Source organism: Anser brachyrhynchus, assembly GCF_964034855.1.
Source record: "Anser brachyrhynchus genome assembly, chromosome: 19".
NCBI classification, from domain to species: Eukaryota; Metazoa; Chordata; class Aves; order Anseriformes; family Anatidae; genus Anser; species Anser brachyrhynchus.
The window spans coordinates 10,781,487-10,806,409 of NC_137712.1; the positions used below are offsets into that span (position 1 = coordinate 10,781,487).

Below are 24,923 nucleotides of genomic sequence, written 5' to 3' on the forward strand. Positions count from 1 at the left end.
ATCTGCTCTTTCCTCTGCTGGTTCAATTTCTCTTTCCTTCACACTTGCATCAGCCCGCATCTTTGCATACAGTCTGGCTGAATTAACAGAAAAACATTCTCCAGCTCTCAGTCCCATGGTGACCCATTTTGGGGAAGATCTGACTGCCCTGTAAGCCCTGGCCAGGGGCGGCAATTTGGTCATGGGTAGGGCTGCAAAGGGCAGGAGGAGCCCAGCGGGGTGCCGGAGACACGCAGCCTGGGTGAAGCGTGCGAGTCCAGGGGAGGCAGATGGCTCACCCCAGCACGTCTGGGAGACAGCGATCGGCTCTGGTGTGTAGTCAGAGTTTTTCTGAAGTTAGGTTATTTTGGCTTTACAGGCAGCACTTAGACTATTGGAAATCAATTTTGCTTTATAAGCCTATTAAAAATGTGACATTAAGTTGTTAGGTATTTAGGCAGCATCTCCTCACCTCCCTGGGTGACTAAAATAGGAAAAGTGTTGCCATGCAACTGCTTCTGTGCAGAAAGCAAATGAACCAAGTGTTTTGTTAACTCGGGATAACCCCTGCCCTAAAGTTTAAGGTCCTGGCCTCTTACAGTGGAGCTGAGAAGCAAAGCAAGCTTAGCTTGGGTGTCCTGACTCCTGCGTCTGTTCGGAGCCCCAGGGAACCAGCTGCGTGATGTGCCAGAGGGGGCCCTGCTGTAGCCAGTGGTCGTGAAGTCCCCTTCCAACAGCTGCCTGTATTCTGGTCTGTGTTAGGGTCTTGCCTCGTCTCACCTGCCCTGGAAGGTGAAGGCAGCCACGTTGCTCTCAATTAGGAACTGTTCACATTTCTAACCTAGCTTTATTCTATATTATTTTGCAATTGCTTATTATTTTTGTGACTCACGTTAACACTTCTGCTGTGGAGGTGTGATGGCTCTGCCTGTTTGATCAGACCAAAGAAAGGCCTAAACAAGGACAATTGCTGGGTGGTGATTTTCTCTTTTTTTTTTTTTTCTTCACTTACTAGAGCGCAGTTCTGTAGTCCAGGTTCCCTGCAAACACGTGCTTCAGGAACCACTGGCCTTTATTTGTGCTGATAGTTTGTGCCATTGAGACAGAGCTGTAGTCACAGCTAAAGATGCCACTCTTCTTCCGTAAGAAGAAACCCAGTGATGATGCTCGGAAGCGCCTTGAATACCAAATGTGCCTGGTAAGCAATGTCGACGTCTCTTCTGCTCTCTGCACCTAGTCCTGGTGAGTCGGTAGGCCCCCCACATTACCAGTAATCATATTACTGATCCCACCAGGTCTGCAGGTCGTGTTCCTAGCAGATGTCAGAGAGTTCCTGCTTTCCTGGTCTGCTCATGCCTTCCCCTCCACATGTCCCCACTGTGCTACTTCTTTCCCTCTCTGCCCGTGTGGTTCTATGTAACGTCCACCACACCGCATGCCTTGTAACCATCCAGGACCTCATCCATCCTTTCTCCTCCATGCCACTTCACTATGACAGACCTCCCAGTTTGCTTTTCCTAGCAAGGAGCCTGTGCCATCTGCTTTCCCACCATGCTTGGCTTTTCTTGTGCCCGTCTTTTGCTTTTCATTATTATTTCTACCTGTCGTTCAGAGGACTAACTTGTTAGACACAGCTGGGGAGAAGCGCAGCTCAAAGACAGTTCTGGTTATACTGACAGTTTTCAGTTGGTGTCATCACTGAGTTCACTAACTGGAGGATTGCAGATGTACTTACTGATAAGGTACAAGTCTCCGTTCTCTGTTGTTCTTTCCTGGTTTTCTGGTGTCTCTGAATCCCTAGAGATTTGTCCGCTGATACATGAAATTTGGAGTGGTCCACATGTGGTCCACATCTAGTAAGAGAAGTTATGAGTTCAGTGTAAGGTCTCAAAGACAGACAAACACAAAGATTTTTCCTGGACTAGCATTTGGCCAGGATTCTCTGGGGTGGATCCTCAGCAGGTTGCTGTCATGCCAGTCAGGTCAGCAGAACTACCTGTCTGACAGCAGCCACAGGTTTAAAGCAATCTTCTTTTGAATTATTATCCCTATTCTGCTGTAGGAACATTGCACAGACCAGTGCTGTGTTCTACCCCAGAGGCAGCTCTCTTTTAGGAATGACAAAATTATTCCTGTTGGGTGTCAGTAAAGTAGTTTGGAAGGGAAAGCTCTGTTACGTACCAATAATTAAAACAGTTTTACTGTATTTATTCAGTTTGTAGGCTTTTTGTCCAGCTCCTGTGGGAATGGAGAGGGATAACTTCAACTGTCTATTCTAGGATGAGTTCTGTATTGCACATACGTAGTCTTGGGTCAGAATATCAAGTTCTGAAAACCTACTGGAGGCACTACCACAAGCAGGTTGTATTGCCTCATACAGCATCTTGTGTTCTAGGAATAACTCCAGAGATGTAATGCTGCTCACAGCTAGATTTGTCCAATTTCATTGCTGTTAGCAGCTGCGTTGGGTCTGTCTGATAAGAACATGGAAAGCCACTTTTGTCCAGAAGCAGTGAATCCTTGCTTCTTCTTAAACAGCAAAGTTGGCTCTGCAAGTCTACTGGAAGCAGGAAGGCAACAGCGGTTATTTTGTTTCTCCATGCAGTGTGGAAGGTCCATCATCGGGGTGAGACACGCCAATGACACAAAAGGCTCTTCACAGGCTAGGAGGGCACCGCTGTTGCTCGTAGCGAGTGCGTCACTGGTGCTTGAGAACCCATCATTTCCTTTCTGTGTGCTTTCAGTTAAAATTGCAGAATTAGGGTGTGATTTGGTTCTTCATGCAGAAATTCATTCATAGCACCAAGAGTTTTTTTTTTCCTGCAGTTTGGCTTCCTGGTTGCTTTTGATTGCTGCAGTTGTAGCAGCACCCCCTTTGCTCCTGGTGGTTTCATCAGGTTGCATATTTGCAGCAGAGAACTGTAATTACATTTTGTAGGGAGGGGCCAGTTGAGTAGTTCTGTCAATATGCAGGAAGAAGCCATTTATCTGCATGTTCTGACTCTCTGGATACACATCTTCTCTTTCCAGGCAAAAGAGGCTGGTGCCGATGATGTTCTTGACATATCTAAGTGTGAACTTTCAGAGGTATGTTCTCTACAACTTCCGATACTAGCTAACAGGTCTGATTTCTCAGTCTACTCCTTGTTACCAGACATCAGATTTTGTATTATGTCTACGAGCTTCGAGACAGAAATGACCTTGGGCCTGCTTCATTTCTTACTATGTGTGTTGAGTTCTGTCTTTCAGGCATGGGCTTCCTCCTCTTTTTTGTCCTATCCTATTTGATGTTTCCACACTAATTCTGTGTTGGGAATCCTTTTTCATTTGACAAAATGGGAAGGGCAGAGCAGTCTCAAACCCTCCTTGGTATGACAAATTATGCTAGTCACAAGGGACTTTTTTTTGCAAAAAGCTAACTGTTTCTAAGTTAGAGCTACGAAGTCTGCCACTTGCACTTATTTTCTCTGTAAGTGCAAATCCCTGGTTCCAGGTTGCTAGTTGAGGATGGAAATCTCACTTCCAGTTTGGCTTCTGTTATTGTAGCCAACTAAATTAGAAACGAGCTGGCTGCTGGAGTGTGAGTGGTTAGTGACAGATTGCCAGGCCTTCAGTGGAGGTACAGTTTTGTATTCTGGCAGCTAGGCAATCCTGTTAAGCAGAAGCCCATTGCTATTTGACTCTCAATTTTTGTTTATTGTCCTGTGTTTCTAAAACGTTTGTACCTGTGCACCCTTTTGTCACAGGATGCCTTTGCCAAGCAAGCTAATGGTTATTGTATTGCTCTTTGAGGAGAGATTTGGGATCATCCAGGAGAGTATAGCTGTCTACTGTGCAGCATGAAATGGCTTTGCTGTCTTTGGGATGTTTTGTTCCAAGATCAGAAGCCAATGGCATCTTGTGTGTAGGTTTGTGAGCTGTGTGGGACAGTCTGTAAGCCAGTCTGGGTAAAAGGGTGGCAGACAGCACGTGTACTGAATTAGCTCCATTCATAGCTGCAGCTGGTGTTGGATCCCAAGCTGCTTCTTTTGGATTGGTACCCTAAAACGCTGTCTTGCTGTTTCTTTTAGCCTTTGTAGTTTAATAAATAAAGCAAGCCATGAGTTTGGCCTTAAAATTAACTCTGAAATTAGAGCCAAGGCAATGATTTAGCCAATAGCAGTTCCATTCTGCAGAGCAGGTGACAGTGCTCACAGCCCTGGCTGGCACTGGCAGAATTTGCTGGAATATCACTTTTCTGGTTGCCCCTCTCCTGCAGAGCCTAGCACACATGAAGACACTCAGTCCTGATGTTGCTCACCTTTGTCACTTAGCCCACTGCAGCGTGTTTGCCAAGGTTACAAAACCATAGAATACATTTATGTGATGACTAAGGGAAAATATGCCTGAACTCTTGAGTCATCTGTACACTGAATATTAAGTCATGCAGGACCTGGACTCCTGCCTAAGCCTCAGTCTGTTCTGCGCCACGCTGTCATGTTGTGGAGAGCCACTGCAAGCTGCTTAAATGGAAGCTAACCAGCAAGCACTGGCATCCTTGGCCAAAACAGGTGGCAAAAAATTTTAAGTATCATGTGCATTTTCATTAAAGTTAATTATTCAGAGTTTACAGGTGAATGCTGTAGAAGTGCTTAGAAATATAGTATCTTGTGAAGTCTGATGGGACTATTTTTTAATTGTTTTCAGGTTCCTTACGGGGCCTTTGCAACTTGTAAAGTCTTGCAAAAAAAGGTAATGTTACAACCCAGTATTGTTAGATAGTTCTGTTCTTATGCTTGAGTATTACTGTTATATTTGAAATAACTGTATTTAGTTTTTTATGTTGTTTCAGAAGAAGTTTGCTTGTGATGCATTTAGCCATTTGTACGATACTAAATCAAGAGCAATTTGGGCAGAACTAATCCTCTGTGTGTGTTTTAGATATAATTTCTTTCATGAAAGATGAGATGATTAGTTCTGTCTTAGCCTATCTAATGATGTTTCTCATGAAAATAACTAAGCTCTTGTTTAGATCTCACGTTAAATGTTTGACCTGTGAAAATGCATTTGCTATTTTACTATTTTAATATTTTAGATGATACAGAATAAGATACTGAACTCTTATGCAACCTCTGCAATTAAATCTTAACAAATGTGCTTGTCCTAGACTGTGGTGTCTCTTGTGCTCATGTTTCAATGGGATTTTTCCTCCTCAGGTGCTGATTATTCATACAAATAATCTTACATCTTTAGTTCCAAAGTCCTGTAGCCTTCTGAGTCTCATAACTGTGAAGGTAATTGTAACTCTTAACTGCTAATTTGCAACCTCTTTTCCTTGCATTCTGGCTGCATTAAAACACACCCCCCCCCCCAAAATCTTCCTGTCTGACTGTTGTTCCCAGAAACTGGTAACAAAATGTGAAACCTTCCTTTCGTGGGTTTACAGATCAGCCACCTCCAAAGTAAACAGATAGTGGTAGCTGAGTGCTTTGTCTAAAATCATAGGCAGTCCCGGGCTTCAGTTATCTTCTGCACTACCTCACACTTCCCCCCTCAGCAGCCTCTCACAGCGGTGGTCCGTCTTGGTGGAAAAGCCAAGGGTGGAGTGTGTTGTGGGGTGGATCCCTCTCTTTCCTTCACTGGTGGGTCACTTGAATGTGAACAAAACTGATGAAGGGGGACAGTGTGTGACAGGGCAGCGTCGCTGTTCCTGTCATATAAATGGTGAGGGCTTCCAGCTCCACCACCCCTGTGCTGTGGTTCCACAAGAGGCAAGGTCATTCCAGCAGATCACTGCCCCCCAGAGTAGGATATCTTCAGCAGTAGTCCTGCTCTTTCCCTGTGCCAGTGCTAGTGTTGGTATTTCCATGTGCTGGTCTTTCCATGGAGCAGTTCAGCTCAATGACCCTGCAGAAAACATTTTTTTTTTTTTTTTTCTGCCAGGCTGGTTTCATGGGGATAATTTAGCCACTTGGCTCATCCAGTTTTGTGGAACAGTTCCCTTGGTGTCACTCCTCTCCCTAATCATCTGTTTCTTTTTATCAATGTATGGAGGCTGGAGTTTTCATAAGATCTGCAAGAATTAAGAGTTAAGTGCGTGTGTCTCGTTGAAAACTAAAGCCACTTTTTGAAGCCCTATTGGAAGAAAATAACTTTCATTGCTTGATAATTCATGACCTTTCATTCTAGCACCTTAGCGTCTTTCCCCAACATTGTCTGGTGAAATTATCTGCTCTTCCAGGTTCTAGATCTGCATGATAACCAACTGGCATCACTTCCTGTTGAAATTGGTCAGCTAACATCTCTTCAGGTAAAAGATTGGCTGTATCCCAAGTGTCTGTAAAAGGCACAGCAGGGACAGCATGAATATGGGGTTCCACTGCTATTTAGTTTATAATTAGCTACAATTTAAATGGTGATTCTCAAAGTGTCAGATCTGTGTCATTGACTTTATTGTCACTGTGTTGAACTGGCTTGTTGGAGAGGGAGACCAGGAGAAGAGCATGCTGAATTATATAGCCCCTGCTTAGTGCAAGGGCTGTTAGTCCGAATAGCTCACACTGTGCCAAGCCAGGGCTGTGAGCAAGTGGAGCTGGAGTTTCCAATCCAGTTGGATTCCTAAAATGTTCAGATTTTACCATTCTCCCTGGTGTGATTATGTTGAGAACTCAGCGCAGTGTGTCACAGTGCACCTCTGAGAATCCCCTCTGTTTGAGGGCGCACCTTTGGATGCATGGCATCACCACTCAGTCACTTGCTCTCCTGTGTGCACTGGGCTGGGGGAGTGTGGCCTGGGAGGAAGGGACACTCAGATTTCCACTTCCTGCATCTGCATTCAGCACCTACTTTGGCTGTTGGCTGTTAATACGTGCAGTAGCTAGATGTATCCGTATCCAGGGTTCTAGAAAATCAGAAAACTCTCTGGGTTTTCAGCCTACGGATCTAAGCAGTATTAATAGACATGCGTTTTTCCTTGTCAGATGATTAAGGGTTCATTCTAATAGCTTTTTCATTCTTATAACCTAGAAGGCAATATCTAAAATGACTTTCACATTGGCCTTCTGGGCCTGAAGGTAGTCCCAACAGCATAGATGTATAGAAAACCTGAGAACTGTATAAAGAATATCTTGAATATCTTTTCTGTTAATACCTTAGGTCCTAAACCTTGAACGGAATCTCTTAAAATGTCTTCCACAATCTATAGGAGATCTTGCCCAGCTCCAGATCCTCAATGTGAAAGGTATGGCATGTTTCTTCTTGGTGCTCTGGGCAAAGCACCATTTATTTTCTGGGTTGTGTTGAGCTGCATTAGGAATTATACTTTTGAACCAAGGCAGGAACCAAATGGTTTACATTATGAATGTTAAGGAAGAACATGAGACAGATTTCAATTCAAAAATTTCTGTGAGTTAGTAGGAGTAACTATGGTTGTTTGACTGCTTCTTAACAAATATACACACTATCTGCCTTGATTTCCTGGCATATGGTTCAATTCACGGCTCTTGGGTCAGCCAATTATCATCAGATGATAATTTCATTCATCCCACTGCCTTTTTTCAAAGGAGAGTTTGTTCGGTCATCATGCCTGATCTCAAGAGCCAAAAGCTTCTGTGTGTGCCTGCATGTTGCCAGCACTTTAACGTCCAAGCTAACTCATTTCTGCGATGAGGGCTGCTAAGAGGGCTCAAGGCACACGTCTTCCTTCAGAAGCATGAGACCTATACAGAGCTGGGCACCCAGAGCTCACTCCTGTGAGCCTGTGTAACCTTCCAGGTTTGCACAACCCTAAAACTAAGGTCACAATTGTATCTTTTTTTTAAGACTCTTGGACGTTTTCCTGATACACCATGCCATAAATCTGGGAGAAAAAGGAGCCTTTGTTACAGGGAGTTGTTGCTGAAACAGGGAAAAAGATGGAGGGCAAGGAACTTGGAGGTGTGGCTCAGCTTATTGCTGTATCCATCTGCAACATCTGGCCTCTGACCTCTAAATTTGCAGTCCCACATTCAGTTCCCTTTCTCTTGTCTCTGGGATTTACACTGAAGGAGGGAAGGCTCCATATTATGAATATTCTCCTAATAAAGAGCACAGGTGGAGTCTGTCGCAGTGACCTCAGCCGAGAAGGCTGTTTTGGCTTGTGGAAGTGCTGCTGGATCTGTGCAATTGGGCTGTGTACAAGTCGATCCCATTTACCTTGGTTGTCAGTGGCGGCATTTGGAGTCCTGGTGTGCCCTGTGACAACCCCATCCCTGTAGCAGAGTACAGAAAGCGGCTCACAGGTGTCTCTTACAGATACAGTTTGGTGTTCCAGTAGATGAACGTGCTGGGTGCAGCTTTGGCAAGGTTGCATGGCACTAAATGACTTTTCCCCCCGTAGGCAATAAGCTGAAGGAGCTGCCTGCAACTGTGAGTGGCTTGCGGAGTTTGCGCACTCTGGATATCAGCGAGAACCTCCTGCAAGAACTGCCCCGGGTGCTGGCTCACATCCGCACGCTGGAGGTATGCACCCAGCCAGCTGTCTCTGTGTCTCCCCTTCCCAGCTGTTTGTTCTGCTTCAGGCTGCCTTCCTTTGTACTTGCTCTATACAACAATAAATTTAGCATAGAGAATAAATTTTTAGGGCTTGGGCAGCACTCATTGTAGGGGATTGTAACTTGGCTATATGTGGTTCATGGTGTCCAAAGTTAGTTTTGCATATTCTTCTTGCTTTGTTTTTTTCTGATCACTTCTTGCCATGGCTTAACCATGGCAAAAGTAATCCATAGGGAATAAGCCTCCAAGTATTTTCTGCCACAGCTGCCTCTGAGAGCACAGACTGTGCGTGTGGACTCAGATTGACTCAGGCACTTTCCACCGAGGCTGATTCTGACTGAGCAGATTTTCTGAGATGTTTCTGATGAGGTTTTTGCCTCTGTTACCATGATAGATCTCTGACTCACTGTCAGCCTCCGTAGGTTTCTGGATCCCTGGAGAGCACATTCAAAATGATACAAGCATCAGGATTTTTATGGATTTGTTACCTTCTGGCTGCCAAACTTGTCAGCACTAAACTGTGCAAATGTCAGGCAACAGGGCTGACTCGGACACCAGCACTGAGGGTAGGAGTGCTGTCCTGTCTTGAGCACACATCAGGCTTCACTTCTGCTGTAGGCAGTCTTTGAGATTAGGGATCTGTTCAGCTTGCTTCCCTGTGTTTGATGATAAAGGAGTTCCTTTTTGGGCTGTCCTGCTAAACTCTGCTCAACAGGAGGCAACATTAGGTCCTTTTGTTGGCCACAGGAGAACAAAACAGAAGATGGTCCTTCCACTGGTTCTTACTGGTGCTCCTCTTCTCCCAGTGCCCTTTTTGCATCACCATTCTACCTGTGTGTCATGCTTAAGGGCTCCGGCACACAGCAATGTAGTAGAAAATGCATGTAATTGAGAAGCACTGTGCTTTTTTGTGCTTAAAGACAAAATAGACATGTCTGCATGAGGCGGATGTTCCACTGAAGAACCAGCTCAGAATTTCCTAAATCAGGGACAGCGGAATCACCACTGCTCTGAAAGTTGTTAAACACCCAGAAAAAGTTCAATATAACCTTGCATTTATGTCAGTTTTTGGGGTAATGTGAAATTATCACTTCGTAAGTGAAATTCTGGGGACTTGCAAGGCAAACTGGTTCCGCTACCAGCAGAAAAGGTGATCTGGCAGATTTTCTTTCCCTTTTAATAAATCTAGACATTCAACCGGATATGACATTAAATATTCCATCTACCGCTCCATGTTCTTTGAGAAGTCTTAAAGCTTTGCAGAGGAAAACAATAGCACTGTTAACACGCTGAGACAAATGTTCTGTGGTTTGGTTGTTACTGGGTACAAGTCAAATCTTGCAGTTCACTTTCCTGGGTCCCCAGCCTTGAAGCAGTTGGACTCCGGCTGGGCTGTGAGAATAAACTGGAGCTCTGTGTGTTCTGTTTTGGAGATGCTGACCCTGGACGCTTCTTCCATGACCTACCCATCAGCTGATATTTGCAGTGCAGGTACAGAGTCCATTCAGCAGTTCCTCTGCAAAGGTAAGCAAGAAAAGTCTGTGGATGCTGGTGAGAACTTGGGGGACTGTGCTGTGCTCTAATTAGGTGTTGTGGCATATTCAAAGGTTGTGTTTACAAAGCACAAATATCAGGTTAGCTCTGCTTCAGGTGTTTTCTGATGCTCTGCACATGGGGCAGGCAGGTCAAGGAGTTACATGTAAGTCCTTGATGGCAGACAGCAAAACCGGAGTCTTTCACTGAGGCTTGCTTCTCACTTGCAAACTGAAATTTATGATGGTTTTGTTAAAACATCAGAACAGTTGGGTCATGGACTTTCTGAGTGACCGTACAAAGTCATTGCATCTCTCTGTGCTTTTGTTTTCTCGTTTGTATTTTCTCCAGTGGGAGGGTTAGGCATTGCACAGATACAGGTGACCCTGCCTTGGGACAAGGAGGTAGACTCAGCAGTCACTTGAGGTCCTTTGTACCCTCATTTTCTGTGAGAAAGGGCGTGGGGGCCTGTGGGCTGATGTGTTCCTAAAAGAAAGATGGAAGCAGATGGAAAACTCAGAGGACAAAGACAATGTACTGTGAGTTTATAAAACACTGTATTTAATACAGGCAGGAAGGTCTGGCAGAGATTTTGTGCAGGAGAAATGCTTTGTCAGACATTGTCCTAATCCTTGACATAAAAGGATGGTCAGAACTTATTATAGTGTGGGCAGCAAACTCTCTTTTGCAGCTCCATCAAAGTGAACATGCCTGTACCTGTGTAAAGGAAGCTTTTCTCTCCGAGTAGGTCAGCAGAGCACTGGCCCAGCTCCAAGTGCTCAGTCTGTTTCTGGAGGGAGTTCTGTCCTCTGATTTTAGAAGTGGGAACAGCACTCCCAGCTTCTGTGCTTCCCTTCTCCACAACCTCCTGCGTGCTGTTGTTTAATTGCCTTCCCGGTGGGAATGGGATGGCACTATCTCCTCTCCCAGCTTCTTGTTGCTAGACCTGAGCTGAAAGCTCTTGTAGCTACCCATCGATGCTGGGGGAGAGGGAGCGCAGCTGGAAGCTGTCTCACACATAGGCCAGCCCTCAGTCGTGCTGCCAAGGTCTTTAGGCACCAAATGTCTTGTTTTGTGTCTGATCTCTTCCAGAGTGCGGAATTGCATACTACCCTCCCTCACAGTACGTGCTCCCTGCGCTGGAGAGCGATGGAGGAGAAACGTCCGTGGATGGGGTGGACAGGACAGTGCAAAAGTACTTGGAGGAGGAGAGCAAGTGGCAGGTGAGGCTCTCTGCAGAGAACTGTCTCCATCCTTGGAGATATTCAGAACTTGCCAGGGCAAGGCCTGGAGGAATCTGCTCCGACTTTGAATTCAGTGCTGTTGTGAGCAGAAGGTTGTAGTACAGACCTCCAGAGGTCTCTTCTGACCCATTTTTTTCTGTGATTGTGCATATTTTCTGAGCTATGTCAGTTTTAATCATTATCTTGAAAATGACGCATCCAAGGGACAGTAATGACAGTGTGATACAGTGTGTGCAGCATGGTAACACGTTTTTAATAATGTCTTGAGGGACAGTAAACTGCAGAAGCACCTTGTGATTCGCAGCCAAGTGCTGGATATTGCCAGCCCTTCCTGGGAAAGATGAGGCTAGGCCTCTAATTTTGACAAGCTGTGTTAATTCCTGTGCTATTTGTCAACTACAGAGTAAATTTCTCTGCCCCTGGAGAAACATAAATGACTGGGCTTTGTGGATATGTTAATCTTCTTGTGCCTTTGGTTGATGTCTTTACTCAGTTAGGGGAAGATATAAAGTGGGCTAATAATACCTACAAAAATTTGCTCCTGGGAGTAAATATCTGCTGTTTATTTTTCAGAACAAATTCTTGGACTATGAGAAGAAGAAGGTAAGGAAGGACCTTTGCAAGTACTTTGTCTGCACAGTAGGGCCACTTCTATGTCTTGTTTTCCATTTCTTTATCTGTTTTTTCAGCCAAAACAATGTTTTGAGAACTGAGATCTTGCAGAACTCCCCCCAAACTTGCTCACTCCTCGCTGCAGAACACAGGCAGTAGTGTGGGGAAATCTGTGACTGAATTGTCTGACAAATACCGCCAGTGAGCTGCAGAGTCTCTCATGAGCGAGCAGTTCCAGTTCTCTCTGTTTCTGTTGTACGGGTTGGTGCCCTGGGATGTTGGCTTTGTGACTATCAAATGAGTTGTGGGGAGTTTGGAGACTGTCATAAAAAGAACAGCAATCTCTGCTTCACAATTTTTGGGTTCCTGAGGACAGAATATTTCTGTCACCTACTTAAGCCTCCTGTTTTGCCATTTGTCTTTCTCTCTCGTAGTTGAGAGGATTACTGTGCGTTGTTTTACATTGCCAGAATTTGTTCTTGTTTGAGAAGGAGCAGAGCCAGCAGTCTTCTGGTTTCTGGCATTCATCTTTCTTCTTACTCTTCTCAGGAAAAAAAAATGCAGGAGAAGCTCGAATTTGAGCGGCGCCTGAACATGGGGCAAAGAGAACATGCTCTGCTTGTTCAGCAGATCAACAGTCAAAAGGATGAGATACTGCAGACAGTGAGAGAGGTAGGTCTCTTCAGGGCAGGCACTCTGGCCCTGCCACTTGCTGAGGCAGGGCTGTGCTTGTTGCCATAGAGAGACTCAAAGTGGAGTGGTGTTCCAAGTGTCCAAGCATGCAGAAACTTACCCTCTAGAGACAGCAGCTAATTCACTGCATTCAGTGTTTTTCTTCCACTTTCTCTCTGAGGTTATTAGGGACACTCTAACAGAGACTTGACAGGTGGGAGCAGTGATGTTTGGCTGTACAGATTGGAGTACTTCCATTTTTCATCTTTCCCATCTATAGTTCTTTGGCTTCACAGGTTCTCTGCATCTCCTTGAATGCACCTTGAAATGATTCCTCATTTCATTTGGGATTAGGCTGTCCCAGCTGGTGAGAGTTCTCCTTTTCATAAGATCTCCCAGGATCTGTCTGGGTCACTGCAACCAAATTGTCCATTATCTGGCCTTGTACAAGACACTGCCTTTCCTAAACTGACCACCTTTGCATTTTTATTTATTTTTATTTTTCGCTTTGGCCTAGGATCAGATGAGGCTGGAGAAGGGTCTGACAAAGCACCAGCGCCATTTGGAGGAGGAGCGCCTGAAACTGCTGCAGCAGTTGAAACAAGCAGAGCAAGGCATTGCCAGCCGTATCCAGAAGCTGATAGAGGACAATCAGAGGTAAGGCAGCCCCAGGGTGTCCTGCAGTGAACTCTGGCCCATGGGGGCTCATGTTATTTTGTCCCACTCAGAGGTGTTCATTCCAACCTTTCTGAGTTTTAACAGAACTGATCGGTCCTGGTACTTAGGAGATTGGTGAAGAATTGAGGGTAAATCCCTGATATGGGATGTTCTCTTTCTGCATTCACCATCCAGCCTGCAGCCTTTGGACAGACCTTCCCAAAGGGCCTGCAGGCTTGGCTACAGAGCCAGGCTGTCCCGGCGAGCCTGTGTTGGACAGACAAACCCAGTGAAGTTGTATGGACCTCTCTGATGTCCTTGCTGTGGATACGGTTATGTTTCTTTCCCTTCTCAGATGGATTAGCTACACTGGTTTTGGCTGTTTGCACTGGGGTCTGTGCTCACAGGTTTGCAAATAAAAATACCAGGATCAATATCTATAGATGGTGTGTTGCTGAACTGACAAAATCCCACTTAAAGAAAGTGGAATTTAGCATCACAAAAAAATGTGTCACACATATCTGACCTAGTGGGTGGCATCCCTGCCCATGGCAGCGGGGTTGGAGCTAGGTGGTCTTTAAGGTTCCTTCCAACCTGAGCTGTTCTATGCTTCTATGATATCTGTGCTGCTGAATTTTTGCAGTGCTGTGGAAAAATTCCTCACGGAATGTACTTATTTGAACACTGGTTCTTAGGTACCACTGACCTAGATACGCTGAATCTCCCATTGTGCTAGTGCTGACACAAGGTTACCAGCCTGCTTAAGGCTGCTCTTTGTGCAGAAGCAAAGTTGTTTTCTGCCCCTTGGGGGGAACAGGGTGTGCTGCTCAGCCAGATGAAAATCTTTTGTTTTATCTTTTTTTAGGCAAAAACAAAGTTCAGACATTCTGAAATCATTGGAGAATGAGAGGTAAGTATCTTGAAATAAAATTTTCCAGAAAAGGGATGAGGAGCTAGAAGGAGGGTTGAGATTTGTTGCAGAGCCACCAGTATGAATTCGCTTTAAGCTAGGGGAAGTTCATTTCAGACCTGCTATCTGAAAGGTTTCCTGCTGCTTTGGCTGAAGCAGCTGGTTCTGATCACTGCTGGAGGCAAGATTCTGGACTAGATGTGCCTGAGTTCACTCAGTTTGGCAAACCCCATGAGATGGTGATTGCACCTTCTTTTCATCTCAAAAAGGTCCTAGCTAAGTAGTTTGGGAACAAGCCCCTATATTCCACTATCACGGACCAACAGAAATCTTGTATCTGTTGGAAAGCAAAGCATCTACAAAGGTGGCCCAAAAATGTGTACAGGCTGGGAGGAATACACCAAAGCCAATGCTCCCATTCAGCCAACACTTTGAGCTAGCTTTGCCTCCAATACTGGTTTTCCCCAACTCTCCCCCGCCTATATGTTATCCCCTCCCTTCAGCCAAGTGTTTGTGCTATGACACAGTAAACTGACCTGGCTGAAAAATAATCTCATTGTATGGCAGATAGTTTTTCAGTCAAACCAGTTCCTGATCTATTAAGTGGTGTTATGTATAATTGTGCTGGAATAAGAATGAGGAGGTGGGGATGGAGGCCAGGCTCCTGCTTTCGGTGTCATTACTCACATAAGTCAGCTTTGAAGTGACCGTCAAGCCTCAAGGGAAAAGAAAGCCAAACAAGGGGCTGGCACTGTGCTTGGTGACGGTGTGTGGACGTTGCACTGATGTTCTTTTTCTCTTTGTTGACTTTCCAGACCCTTGCTAGGTCTTCTGGGATCAGCTTTCCAGTACAAAAAGCAATTGTTCCCATGGTTTATGATTTCTCCCATAGACTTAGAGGACCTTTACCAAGAACACTTTGAGTCTCTGATGGGCGTGTGGCTTTCCTGCACAGGTTGCTTGGTGAATCTGCCCAGCCTTTGGGCTCTGAGCCGGGTGGGCAGAGGAGGAGTGAGATAGTGCTTGTTTGAAGGAGAGGCTGAATTGTTCTTGTTTACTTGCTAGAATAAGGATGGAACAGCTGATGGCAATAACACAGGAGGAGACGGAGCAACTGCGCAGAAGGGAAGTGGCCTGTAAGTGTGGATGACTCTTTGGGGTGGTAAAAGGTACTAGAAAGACACGGTTCCTTTGGAGGTGCACTGAATAGGTGATAACCACATGGGAGATGCTCTGTTACACACACGTCCTGGGATGTTGCTCGGTGCAGCAGGGCAGAGTGGCAGGGGGCAGCACGTTTACCATAGCTGATCCAGTGCTTCCACCTGCAGCTCACTGCTGGGTCTCCGAGATGTGAGCTATGCTCCTGGCGTAGTCAGAGCGTGTTGCACGAGCAGTCTGAGACTGAACGTAAGCCATCCCGTGTGCACGCAAAGTGCTTCATATTTTAGAGCTACCAAATGGATGTTAACTGTTCACGTTCATGAGGCAGGAGGTTTACCAGGAGGTAAGCAACAACGGAACAAGGGAACCATTTCTGCTCCTTATGAACAGGAACAGATCTGATGGGGTTACAAGGGAAATGGTGTGTGTGTTATCACACTAAGGGACGGATTGTTCGTGGTGGGACAGGCAGGGCTGCAGCCCATCTGAGGGTCAGTGGCAGTGACTTGGCTCCTCCGAGCACTGAAGAGATGCAAGCTCAGGCAGAGCGGAGTTCGCTCATCTAATTTCCCAGTAAATAGCTACGATTCTGGTAGCTGAATGAATCTGCTTGTAAGTGAATGAAATGGAAAAAACTAGGAGAGGTTGAAATGAGAGAGAAGGCACTGTTAATTGCAGGTTATTGTAGCAGCAGTGGCAGATTAGTGTCTGTTCTAGACACCAGCTCCTGTTTCAGACTGACAGCACTTCTGTCTCCCAGCTGCCATGCAACAAATGCTGGCCGAGAGCTACAAGAACAAGCTCATCCAAATGACCTACGAGTCTCGTCGGCAAGACCTTGTCAACCAGGCCTGCTCCAGGTACAGTGGCAGATCTCTGGGGCTGGAGGTAATGTTGTTGTAAAGTCCCTTTCTTGCCAACAGTCCCTGGTGTAATTCCCATATAAACAGCCAGGAATTCCTGCAGCTGCTGGAATGCAGCAGGACAGCTGTACGTGAGCAGGTGACAATACAATTTAAAGAAACTGTCAAACTTGATTGAATGAGCCACCTTTTAACCACAAGAAAATGCCTGTCAATCATACTTTGAATTAACTATCACATTTTTGCACTGTTTATTTTACCTTATACATTCTGCTAAATATGGAGGTCTTTTTTGTTAGCTAGGTCAGTGTCAAACTGTGGTACAGAAATCCTTTTGTCACTTCCCAGGATTGTCTACAGGATAATGTTCCTGTTTTCATTGCATTTAATAACTTCTCATGGAGAAGATAAGAATTATGGTGCAGGACTTCTGTTAGCAGCAGCCAGAGCCTTTCATTTGTTGCACTTAGTGTGGCGTTTTGATAGTTCTCCTGGACAAATTACAGAGAAAATTGGGATTGTCTTTTCTTCAGATCCAAGTCCAGTTCCTCTGAGACAAGAGAGCTGAGATTTTTTCATGGTCAATTACAGAGTCACCTTCTGTTTCTTAAAAACTTGACTCTGTTCTAAAATGTGGTGTTCCTTGCAGGGTCTTTGGGGAAGTGAAACAAATCAAGAATTTTGGAGGAAAAATTTTTGAACTAGTGGAGTTTATCACCCACAAAGCTATGAGACCTTGAGTCCACTGACACATGAAAGTTGAGACATGTCACTTCAGGAAATCACTGTGTAAATGCCCTGAGTTTCATTCCCATCAGCAATGAAATGACAGGTGGAATTGAGCAGTGTTACAACAGGATACCTAAAAATCTCACACTTCGCAATATGTGGAAAAGGCACAGAATATTAAAAAGTCCTCTTGACTTTAAGCATTACATGGAGGCTGTTTGTATATATGTGGATCACTTTTCATTGCTATAGGTGCAGAGAACATTCTGGCTCTTTTTATTTGTAAGAATGTGAGAAATTTTAATCTGGCAGTTTCTGGCAAACACTGAACAGAAATAACCTCATACACCTGTGTCCTGCCCAGCAGAGGGCAGTGGGCAGGCACAGTCCTGCATGCAAGTGCAGCAATACATGACCACATCGTCTGGGTGTCCTTCATCAGCACACCCTTTCCAGTGCAGAATGCTGATGTGCAAATTCACCATCCGAGCAGCTTGCTGGGGCAGCTACAGCCCCTGTTTGCACTTCGAGCTGTGCATATGCAGGCAGTGGTGGTTCTGCTCTGGCTAAGGCTGTCGTGCAGGTTTGCTTTGGTTGTAGGGAAGGTTTTATATCAGAGCATTCAGCTGTGCCGAGTCATGGCTGTTCACCCTTGTTCTGTAACAAATTCCTCCATTTCTAGATTCTCTGTTACCCACTTTTCCTCTTGTTTGTATCAAGAGTCTCAGACCCAGCAGTAACTCCATGACAAATACATCTTCTTGCAGCCTGGCTGAGATGGATCAGAAGTTCCAGCAAATCCTGGCTTGGCAACAGCTGGATCAGAACAAGGCTGTTAGTCAGATCTTGCAGCAGGTAGGCAAGAGAGCAAATTGTTTGCAGGGGGGCTCGAAGGAAAGCAACTGCACGCAAAAGCAGGATTGAGTGGCAGGCATAGGAGCAATGGTGGCAGGACTGGGCTGCTTGCAGAAGTTGTTTTATAGGACAGACACTATTTGCTAAACTTTGAGACTGTCTGGTATTCTAACAAACTGACTTTGTTGGTTGAGAGAAAAATGTATTTATTCTTTAACCAGACAGCAACTTTTCATAAAGGACAGCGGCACAAGTCATCGGAAGCAAAGCTGGTCTGATGATTAATGTAGAGGATTTTGATACAGAAGTCCTGTCTTTATGGCAGATTTCTTGTGTGACTTTAGACAAGCTGCCTATGCCTGTTGAGGCATTTACAAAGCATTTGCTGCTTTTGAATACTTCCTTTTGAACATAAGACCACTTCAGCTCATTTTTCAGAAGAGCTGGCAAGCCACGGCCTATTACACAGACCTAGCAGCCTGGCTGCTGAGTGCTGCTGAAAATGAGAGGTGAGGTTCTTGTGCAGCATTCAGCTTGTGTGTTTGAAGAACATGACTATGACTTCTTTGTCCAGCTGTAAAGAGGGTTTTACCTTTTGGGACTGTGAGGTCTGTCATGGTGCAATGTGGATACTGTCAATGCAGAGTAAGCGCTATTTAGATGTATGTGAGCCACTGCAAGGTAGCAGAGTTTCTTAGCACATCTGCAGCTGAATGAACAACCCTCACTAAGCAGGATGTTGTCTGTCCCTTAGAGTGAGATGCAGAAAGCTGCCTTTGAAGCTCTCCAGCTGAAGAAGGATCTTATGCATAGACAGATCAGGAACCAGGTGAGTCAGCAACAGAGGGAAGAACAAACAGCTACTCAGCTCATACCGTCATTTGATGAGATCCTTCTGAGGAAGATCGAAGTGCTGTGAGCACAGAGCAGGGTCTGAAGGAAATGAGCTCTTGTATTTCTAAGAGCTCTGTAACAAAGCATTGGGCAGTGTTGGCTAAACTACAGTTTCCCACTTCCATAGGAGATAGTATAAAGGCAGATTTTACAGTTGGGGAGGTAGTGGAATCGCCATTGCTTCAGCCATCTCAGCACTAATGTGGATGAAATGCTGGAGGGGGTCACTAGAGGACAGACCTGCCTTGGCTCCGTAGGGATGGTCTGCAATTGCAATTACAATTTCCTTCCGGTTTCCGTAGCCTTAGCAGGGCTGCTGTCTCCACATGAGTCCACTGCATCTCCATCCAGCATATGGGAACTGCACCTTCAGCCATAAGTTCACCTTTTCTTTCCCATTCTCAGCCTGCCTTTCTGAGCTCCATTCTGCAGAAGGTGAAATGCAATAGTCAGGGGGAAGAGCAAGAGCTGGTGGGGAAAGTAGCAGTGGTTGATGCGTGGAGATGGGAAGCTGGTTTCTGACACAGTGCTCCAGGAGTCTTCCCTCTCTTGATCTGACACTAGGAGAAAAGTCTCAGGTCTGGAGTTGGTAGATAAGCTTAAGAGCTTTGATATATTTAGTCATTCAGTGACCAATCTTTGCATTGTGCTAGAAGCCTGTGGATTGTGCACAGACGATCCAGGAGATGATTCTAACAACTCTCCATGGCATGAGTTCCATAAGAGCCCAGCAGTTTGCTTGCACTTGCTTTGGAAACAAAGGGCGTTTGTGCCTTGATACCACAGGGCGGGCCTTTTGCTATTAAAACACATCCCATCCCACCAACATCCTGCACAGCCAGGGAAAGGGCAGGAGCCTTGGGTGCTGCCTGCTGCAGAGCCCCAGTGTCAGCAGGAATTTCGTGGTAGGTGGTGCACATGAAGCAGCATGGCCTGGGGAGAGCAGATAGCCTGGCAGCTAGGTGAGCTGGGCTCTCTTCTTGGCTTTGCTGTGGGGTCTGGGGCAACTCACTTCACCTCTCTGTGTCTCAGTTGCCCTGACTGAAAGAGCATGTATCATGACGGGATTTGCTGAAGCATCTAAAAACCAGGACCCTGCCCCCAGTCCATCTGCAGTTTGATCAGTGGTGCTGTGTGGATTTTGATAACCGGTTGCTGCTTTCCAGAGTGGCTGCAAGGTTTGGCTGAACAAGGTGGTTGCAGTGTGCTTCTAGACTTGAACAGAAGGTGTTTAGAGCAGAGAGGCAATTAGAGAGTGGGGGACATAGCTCTTCAGGCACGGGATGAAGAGCAGCCCTAGAGCATGTGTCATGGAAGGGGACTAGCAGGTTTCCCGAACTTCTGGGCAGCTCTGCAGTGTTGTCCTTCCGAGGGCAGTAGTTAGACCTCATCTTGAAAGGGCATAAATTAAAGTCATTTCAAATGTCAGTAAAAATGTTTCATCTTCTGTTTAGATTAAATTAATAGAAACAGAGTTATTGCAGTTGACACAGCTGGAGTTAAAGAGGCAAGAACTGGACACAGAGACGCTGCAGGTATGTAGGGCTCTGGGGCTGCCCCACCACCCTCTCTCTGCTCTGGGATCGCAAAAGCTCAACTTGCTTCTCTTGCTCCTTGCAGTTTCCAGATGGTTTTATGCTTAGTCAGATGGGCACTTACCCACAGGACACCAAAAATCTCTCTTTGTCTTGGTAACATGGAAGCATTGCTGCTGCTCTTAAACATCTTGGCGAATTTTCAGGGAACAAATAACCTGCCCCGATAGAAGTGGACAGTTCTAGGTTTGCTGGGTGGGGAAGGATTTTGCGATCCAGTTGTTGGCTGTCCCAGAAACACATGCCTGCTGAGCATCCCATGTCTTCTCACATAGCTGTGTGGTGTTTTGGTTTTAAATACCCGCCGATAGTGGCTGTCAGCTCTTCCCCTTCATTTCTAAGCCATGCCTCTCAGGCTGTTCCACCTCACCATCCCACTGTTCAATGGGTTGAATTCCTCCCCAGTCACTCATTAAGAAATCTCAAGTTTGGCTTAAGCAGCTTGGCTTTAGATTTTGTTACTATGCCTTTGCATCAGTTTTTGTGTTGTGTGGACTTTCTGCCAGGCTAGGTCACCTTTTTGGTCAGCCTGAGAAAAGGAGGATCTGTCCTAGTACCCACCTGCATGTCGGTTGGAGGGCAGCACAGTATGTTTGCTGCTTCAGCACCAGACACCAGGAAATAAGGCATGGGACAGCTTCATCTGTCTGCATCCCCTTTGCCATTTGGCAGTCTACAGCCCAAAAGCTCCTGCTGTGATTGAACCCTTACTGCTCAGGCAGTGCCCACAAAGTGCCTCGGCAGAAGCATTTCTGCAGTCACGTTCGATACCTGCTGTGCAGCAGACTGTTGCTCCTCCTCTAAGATACAGGTGCTTTAGTAATGAGCTTGATAAATCATTTAAAAGCAGGAAGAACCGTAAACAACCTGAGAAAGGAAGGTGTTTGCACTGTTCTCTTGCAAGGTCAGTTTGGGAGAGAGCAATCCTGATGGGGTGTCCGCAGCATGGGTGGGTGGGAGAGTTATTCTCAAGATTAGCTGAACCTGCCTGGGTTTTTCTCCCGGAGCAGCTCCCACTTGTCATTAGCCAGCTCCAGGGAAGAGCAGTTTGCTTCCTCCTCCTCCTGAGAAGTGAACTGCAGCGCTCAGCACGTGTCCGGGTTCCTGGGGAGGCTGAGCAACTGCACTCGTCTCTGAAGGCGAAGCCCTGAAATAGTGCAGTGCTTTGCACTGCTGTACATCTTACTGCTTTTGAAGCTAAACTACCACTTTGGGGTAAAAAACTTTCTGCCTCAAGAGCAGAGCTTTGGTGGGTTTCCACCAGTGCAGGTGAACTGGGCAGCTGCTGCTCCTGGCTGGGAGAGGTGAGCATGTGGCGAGCGGTGCTGCCTGCTGCTGCTCCTGCTCCCTCTGCAGAGGTCCCCGCTCAGCAGAGCTTTCCTGCCTCTACCAGGGCAAAACATCTCCGATCAGCTAACGGTGGCCTCTCAGCCATGAGAGGCAGGTGTTTGTGTCTCCTACTCAAACAGAGGGCCAGGCCCCTGTGTGGGGTACAGGTAGAAGTCTTATTTCAGTTGCTGATCAGCCAAGGTTTCCCCAGACCACTCCTGGAGGTCAGCCTTCTTAACAGCCTCCTCGTCCCTTTGCCCGCGGACTTCTGAAGTCCTTGTGGCTGATGCCTATTGGCCTCTGCTCAGTCAGTGATCTTCTCTGCAGGTGTGAGTTTACTTGGACTGAACCGTGCAGAGACGCCCCATGGCCATGAGGGTGTCTGAGGCTCCTGAGTCAATTCCCCTCTCCTCGGGTCTCAGTAGCGTGGCTGCGGAAATGGCTTCCCCTTCCCTGGCACACGGAGAGGTTGCGACCTTGCCTGTGCTGCTTACCTGCAGGCTCCTAGACCTGAAGGGAACCATGAACAATTCTGATGAGCACCACTGAATGAACTTTTAGCGGAGTGATGAACTTTCAGTGGTGTGCTGCAGGCCAGCACGGTCTGGGGCTGTCCTGGGTGCGCTGAGGGTTGGCACTGCTGGCTGGTGGGCAGTGCAGGGCCAGAAGAAATGGGTCTGCCGTGCCAACCCCTGCGAGAGGATTGAGGCCATCTGCTCAGCTATGCTGAGGGCCCCCGGAGTGCAGGGCTTTAACATTTGCTGTGACTGTTCTGGGCATGGTGAGTGCTTTGCTGGCAGTCAGGGCCGGGAGGTTGCTCGCACTGTTGTGGTCTGGAGGTGTGGATGCCAGAGTCCTTCTGTTGCAGGGGGTGATCATGGAGCAACGGCAAGCACTTGGTTACCTGCTGCAGCAGCTGCTCAAAGAAAAGAAGCAAAGGGAAGAAGAATTGCAACAAATACTGGTAACGAAGGCCCCTTGTTATGTGCTGTAGGCAAGGAAGCACGTGGGCTGGCTGCAGGGAGAGAATCCGTGGGTCAGCATGGGGGTAAAGAAGAACAGGGGAGGGCTCCAAGGGGCCGTGTTCAGATCCAGAGACCTCTTTTACTTCACAAAGTGATGATGTAAGCTCTTGGGGCACAGTTAGCCCCAGTCCCTGGTGCAGCATGAGGTACTGCCATCAGAAATCTACCCCATCTGGAAAGGAAATCACAGGGGAGGATGAGCACAATCCTGCAAGGTGTCTGCATGGGGCCTTGTCATTTTGAGGACCTCCAGACTCTCCTGAGCTTCAGGAGACCAGGGCAAAATTCTGCACCCCAAAGAGGGATGCAGAATCCTAGGCTGGATGTGGGATGTGGGGATCAAAGTGGGACCAGCCCGCAGAAGGCCCATCTTACCCTACTGGTGCCCATCTTACCTTACTGGTGCCCACAGCAATGCTCCGAACCAGCTCTGCGCAGCCCAGGCTGCTGCTTTCCCCCCACACATACAGGTCAGGCTGCTCTAAATACCACTTCTTTCTTATCTCAGGCTGTTGAATGAACGAGTTTGTTTTTCAGCTGGAAATGGAGGCAAAGAGTGAAACCAAACAGGAGAACTACTGGCTGATCCAGTACCAGCGCCTGCTGAACCAGAAGCCACTCTCCCTGAAACTCCAGGTTGCTTCTGCATTTAATATTGCCACTGTAGCTGTGCACAACTAACATGGTGCTCTGCTCATAAGGGAGCAGAGCAAGTAAAGTTCTGTTTCAACTAAACCCCCAAACAGCTCCACTGGGCTCCCCGAACTCACATGCAAATCCATCTAAGCACTACAGCTCATCTTGGTTTCTGGTACTAAGCCAGGGACCTTGTGCTGTGAAAATAGCTGCAGGGGTGGCCCCAAGGAGGTTGATCTGAGCTCTGCCCATTGTGCAGACCAGCTGGAGTTGGCAAAGCAGCTGGTGCTGCAGACATCAGCTGGCGAAATGGTTGCTTCATTCTTCCTAAAACACGGTGTTTTGAGTTGTGCTCATAAAACATCTGGGGCCAGAGCTCCTCCAGCTGTTGGGTTTTTGAGCTTTAGAGTCTCTGGGGAAGCAAAATGCTGCGAGCTGGGCCTTGTTCTCGAGAGCAGGAACGTGCATGTTGCCTGTCCTTGCTGCCAGCCTTGCGTGGTGACAGGCAGCAGTGTCCCCGCGCCTTTTCTCCAGAGCGAAGTCTGGGAGCTTGCCTTGTGTTTTGCAGGAGGAGGGCTTGGAGAAGCAGCTGGTGAACCTTTTAATCGAGCTGTCAGCTGAACAGTACGTGCCTGTCTTTGCACACCATCGAATATCTTTGCAAGTGCTCAGCACCATGACTGCCAGTGACCTGGAAAAGGTACGAGACAGCAGATACACGGCACAGGGCAACACTGACTCTGCACTGGGACAGAACCTGCCTTTACTCTGAGCGTGGCTGTGCTCAGGGCTGTGCCCACAGCAGGTCCTGCAGGTGGGAACGTGAGCGCTCCTCGGGTGTCACATCCGTGCAGGGAGAGGTGCCAGTGCTGCCCTGTGCCCTGTCCAAGTAGGTGAAAGCTCTCCCAGAGCACTGGCAGGGTGAGCTGTAACTTAGCTCTGTCTTTCAGTATATGTCCCTCAGAGTTTGCAGTGTCCTCCTGGGGATGTCTCCTTTCTCAGCCCCCTCCGTGCTTTCCCGTCCGAGTGCTAACAGCCCTCCTCTCGCACTGCAGGTGGGTGTTACAGAGACTGGCCTGCAGCGTGCCATCCTCAGGCGAGCTCAGGACATCCTGGCTGTGGCAAAGACGATCCCAGGTAACACCGGCTCTTTTCTGCCTGGTCCTTGGCGTGTTGTGTGGTAGCAGCAGGCCCCCGATCCTTGAACCTGGAGATGTGCAGGGCCAGGTGCCTGCTGTGGGGAGCAGAGCCCTGCGAGGCCTGTGTGCGAGCGGGAGAGGCAGGGAGCGCAGCACCACCAAGCTGGTCCCCTTGGCTCTCGTACTCAGAGCCCTGAGCTCCCATCAGCTTGCAGCTGCCCCCATGAGTGCGCAGTGGGTGGGAGGTGGAAGTGCTTCTGGTGCTCAGACCTGCTGGTGCTTGCAGAGCTGCTGAAGACGGTGGATGCCGAGGTGCCTGCAGCCCCAGAGCCCAGCGCCCCCGAGGAGGAGGCTCCGAGCACCGTGGCCCCGACTGCTCCCCCGCTGCGGTGGGATGAGAAGTCCGAGTGCGTTGTCTGCATGGAGCAGGAGGTGAGGCCCTGGCACATGCGTGGGGCCAGAGCAGGGGTGGAGGGGGGGGCCGGCCCAGATGCAGCGCTTGGCGGCGTTCTTCCCTTCATGTCACCAGTGCTTTCTTTGCACAGCACAGGTGCTTGTGCACAAACAGCGCTGGGC

At 47.3% G+C, this 24,923-nt stretch overlaps 1 protein-coding gene across 6 annotated transcripts in view; it reads left to right on the plus strand.

Annotated features, from left to right (window-relative positions):
• LRSAM1 (leucine rich repeat and sterile alpha motif containing 1) overlaps positions 1-24,923 on the plus strand; it is a 31,937-nt gene that overhangs the window by 2,416 nt on the left and 4,598 nt on the right. For 5 of the 6 annotated variants that reach the window (XR_013940849.1, XM_080561524.1, XM_080561526.1 and 2 more), the window contains exons 2-24: positions 995-1,177; positions 3,010-3,066; positions 4,666-4,710; positions 5,175-5,252; positions 6,200-6,268; positions 7,114-7,198; positions 8,336-8,457; positions 9,924-10,014; positions 11,116-11,246; positions 11,841-11,870; positions 12,429-12,551; positions 13,069-13,208; positions 14,074-14,118; positions 15,184-15,254; positions 16,043-16,142; positions 17,642-17,729; positions 18,484-18,558; positions 20,078-20,158; positions 22,416-22,511; positions 23,110-23,208; positions 23,777-23,908; positions 24,264-24,345; positions 24,634-24,779. Coding sequence is in view for 5 of the 6 variants with exons in the window: in XM_080561524.1 (XP_080417650.1) it covers positions 1,106-1,177; positions 3,010-3,066; positions 4,666-4,710; positions 5,175-5,252; positions 6,200-6,268; positions 7,114-7,198; positions 8,336-8,457; positions 9,924-10,014; positions 11,116-11,246; positions 11,841-11,870; positions 12,429-12,551; positions 13,069-13,208; positions 14,074-14,118; positions 15,184-15,254; positions 16,043-16,142; positions 17,642-17,729; positions 18,484-18,558; positions 20,078-20,158; positions 22,416-22,511; positions 23,110-23,208; positions 23,777-23,908; positions 24,264-24,345; positions 24,634-24,779 (2,058 nt within the window). In the remaining variant the exon portion in view is untranslated. The remainder of the gene's footprint in view (positions 1-994; positions 1,178-3,009; positions 3,067-4,665; positions 4,711-5,174; positions 5,253-6,199; positions 6,269-7,113; positions 7,199-8,335; positions 8,458-9,923; positions 10,015-11,115; positions 11,247-11,840; positions 11,871-12,428; positions 12,552-13,068; positions 13,209-14,073; positions 14,119-15,183; positions 15,255-16,042; positions 16,143-17,641; positions 17,730-18,483; positions 18,559-20,077; positions 20,159-22,415; positions 22,512-23,109; positions 23,209-23,776; positions 23,909-24,263; positions 24,346-24,633; positions 24,780-24,923) is intronic. The other variant, XM_080561528.1, reaches the window with a different exon arrangement.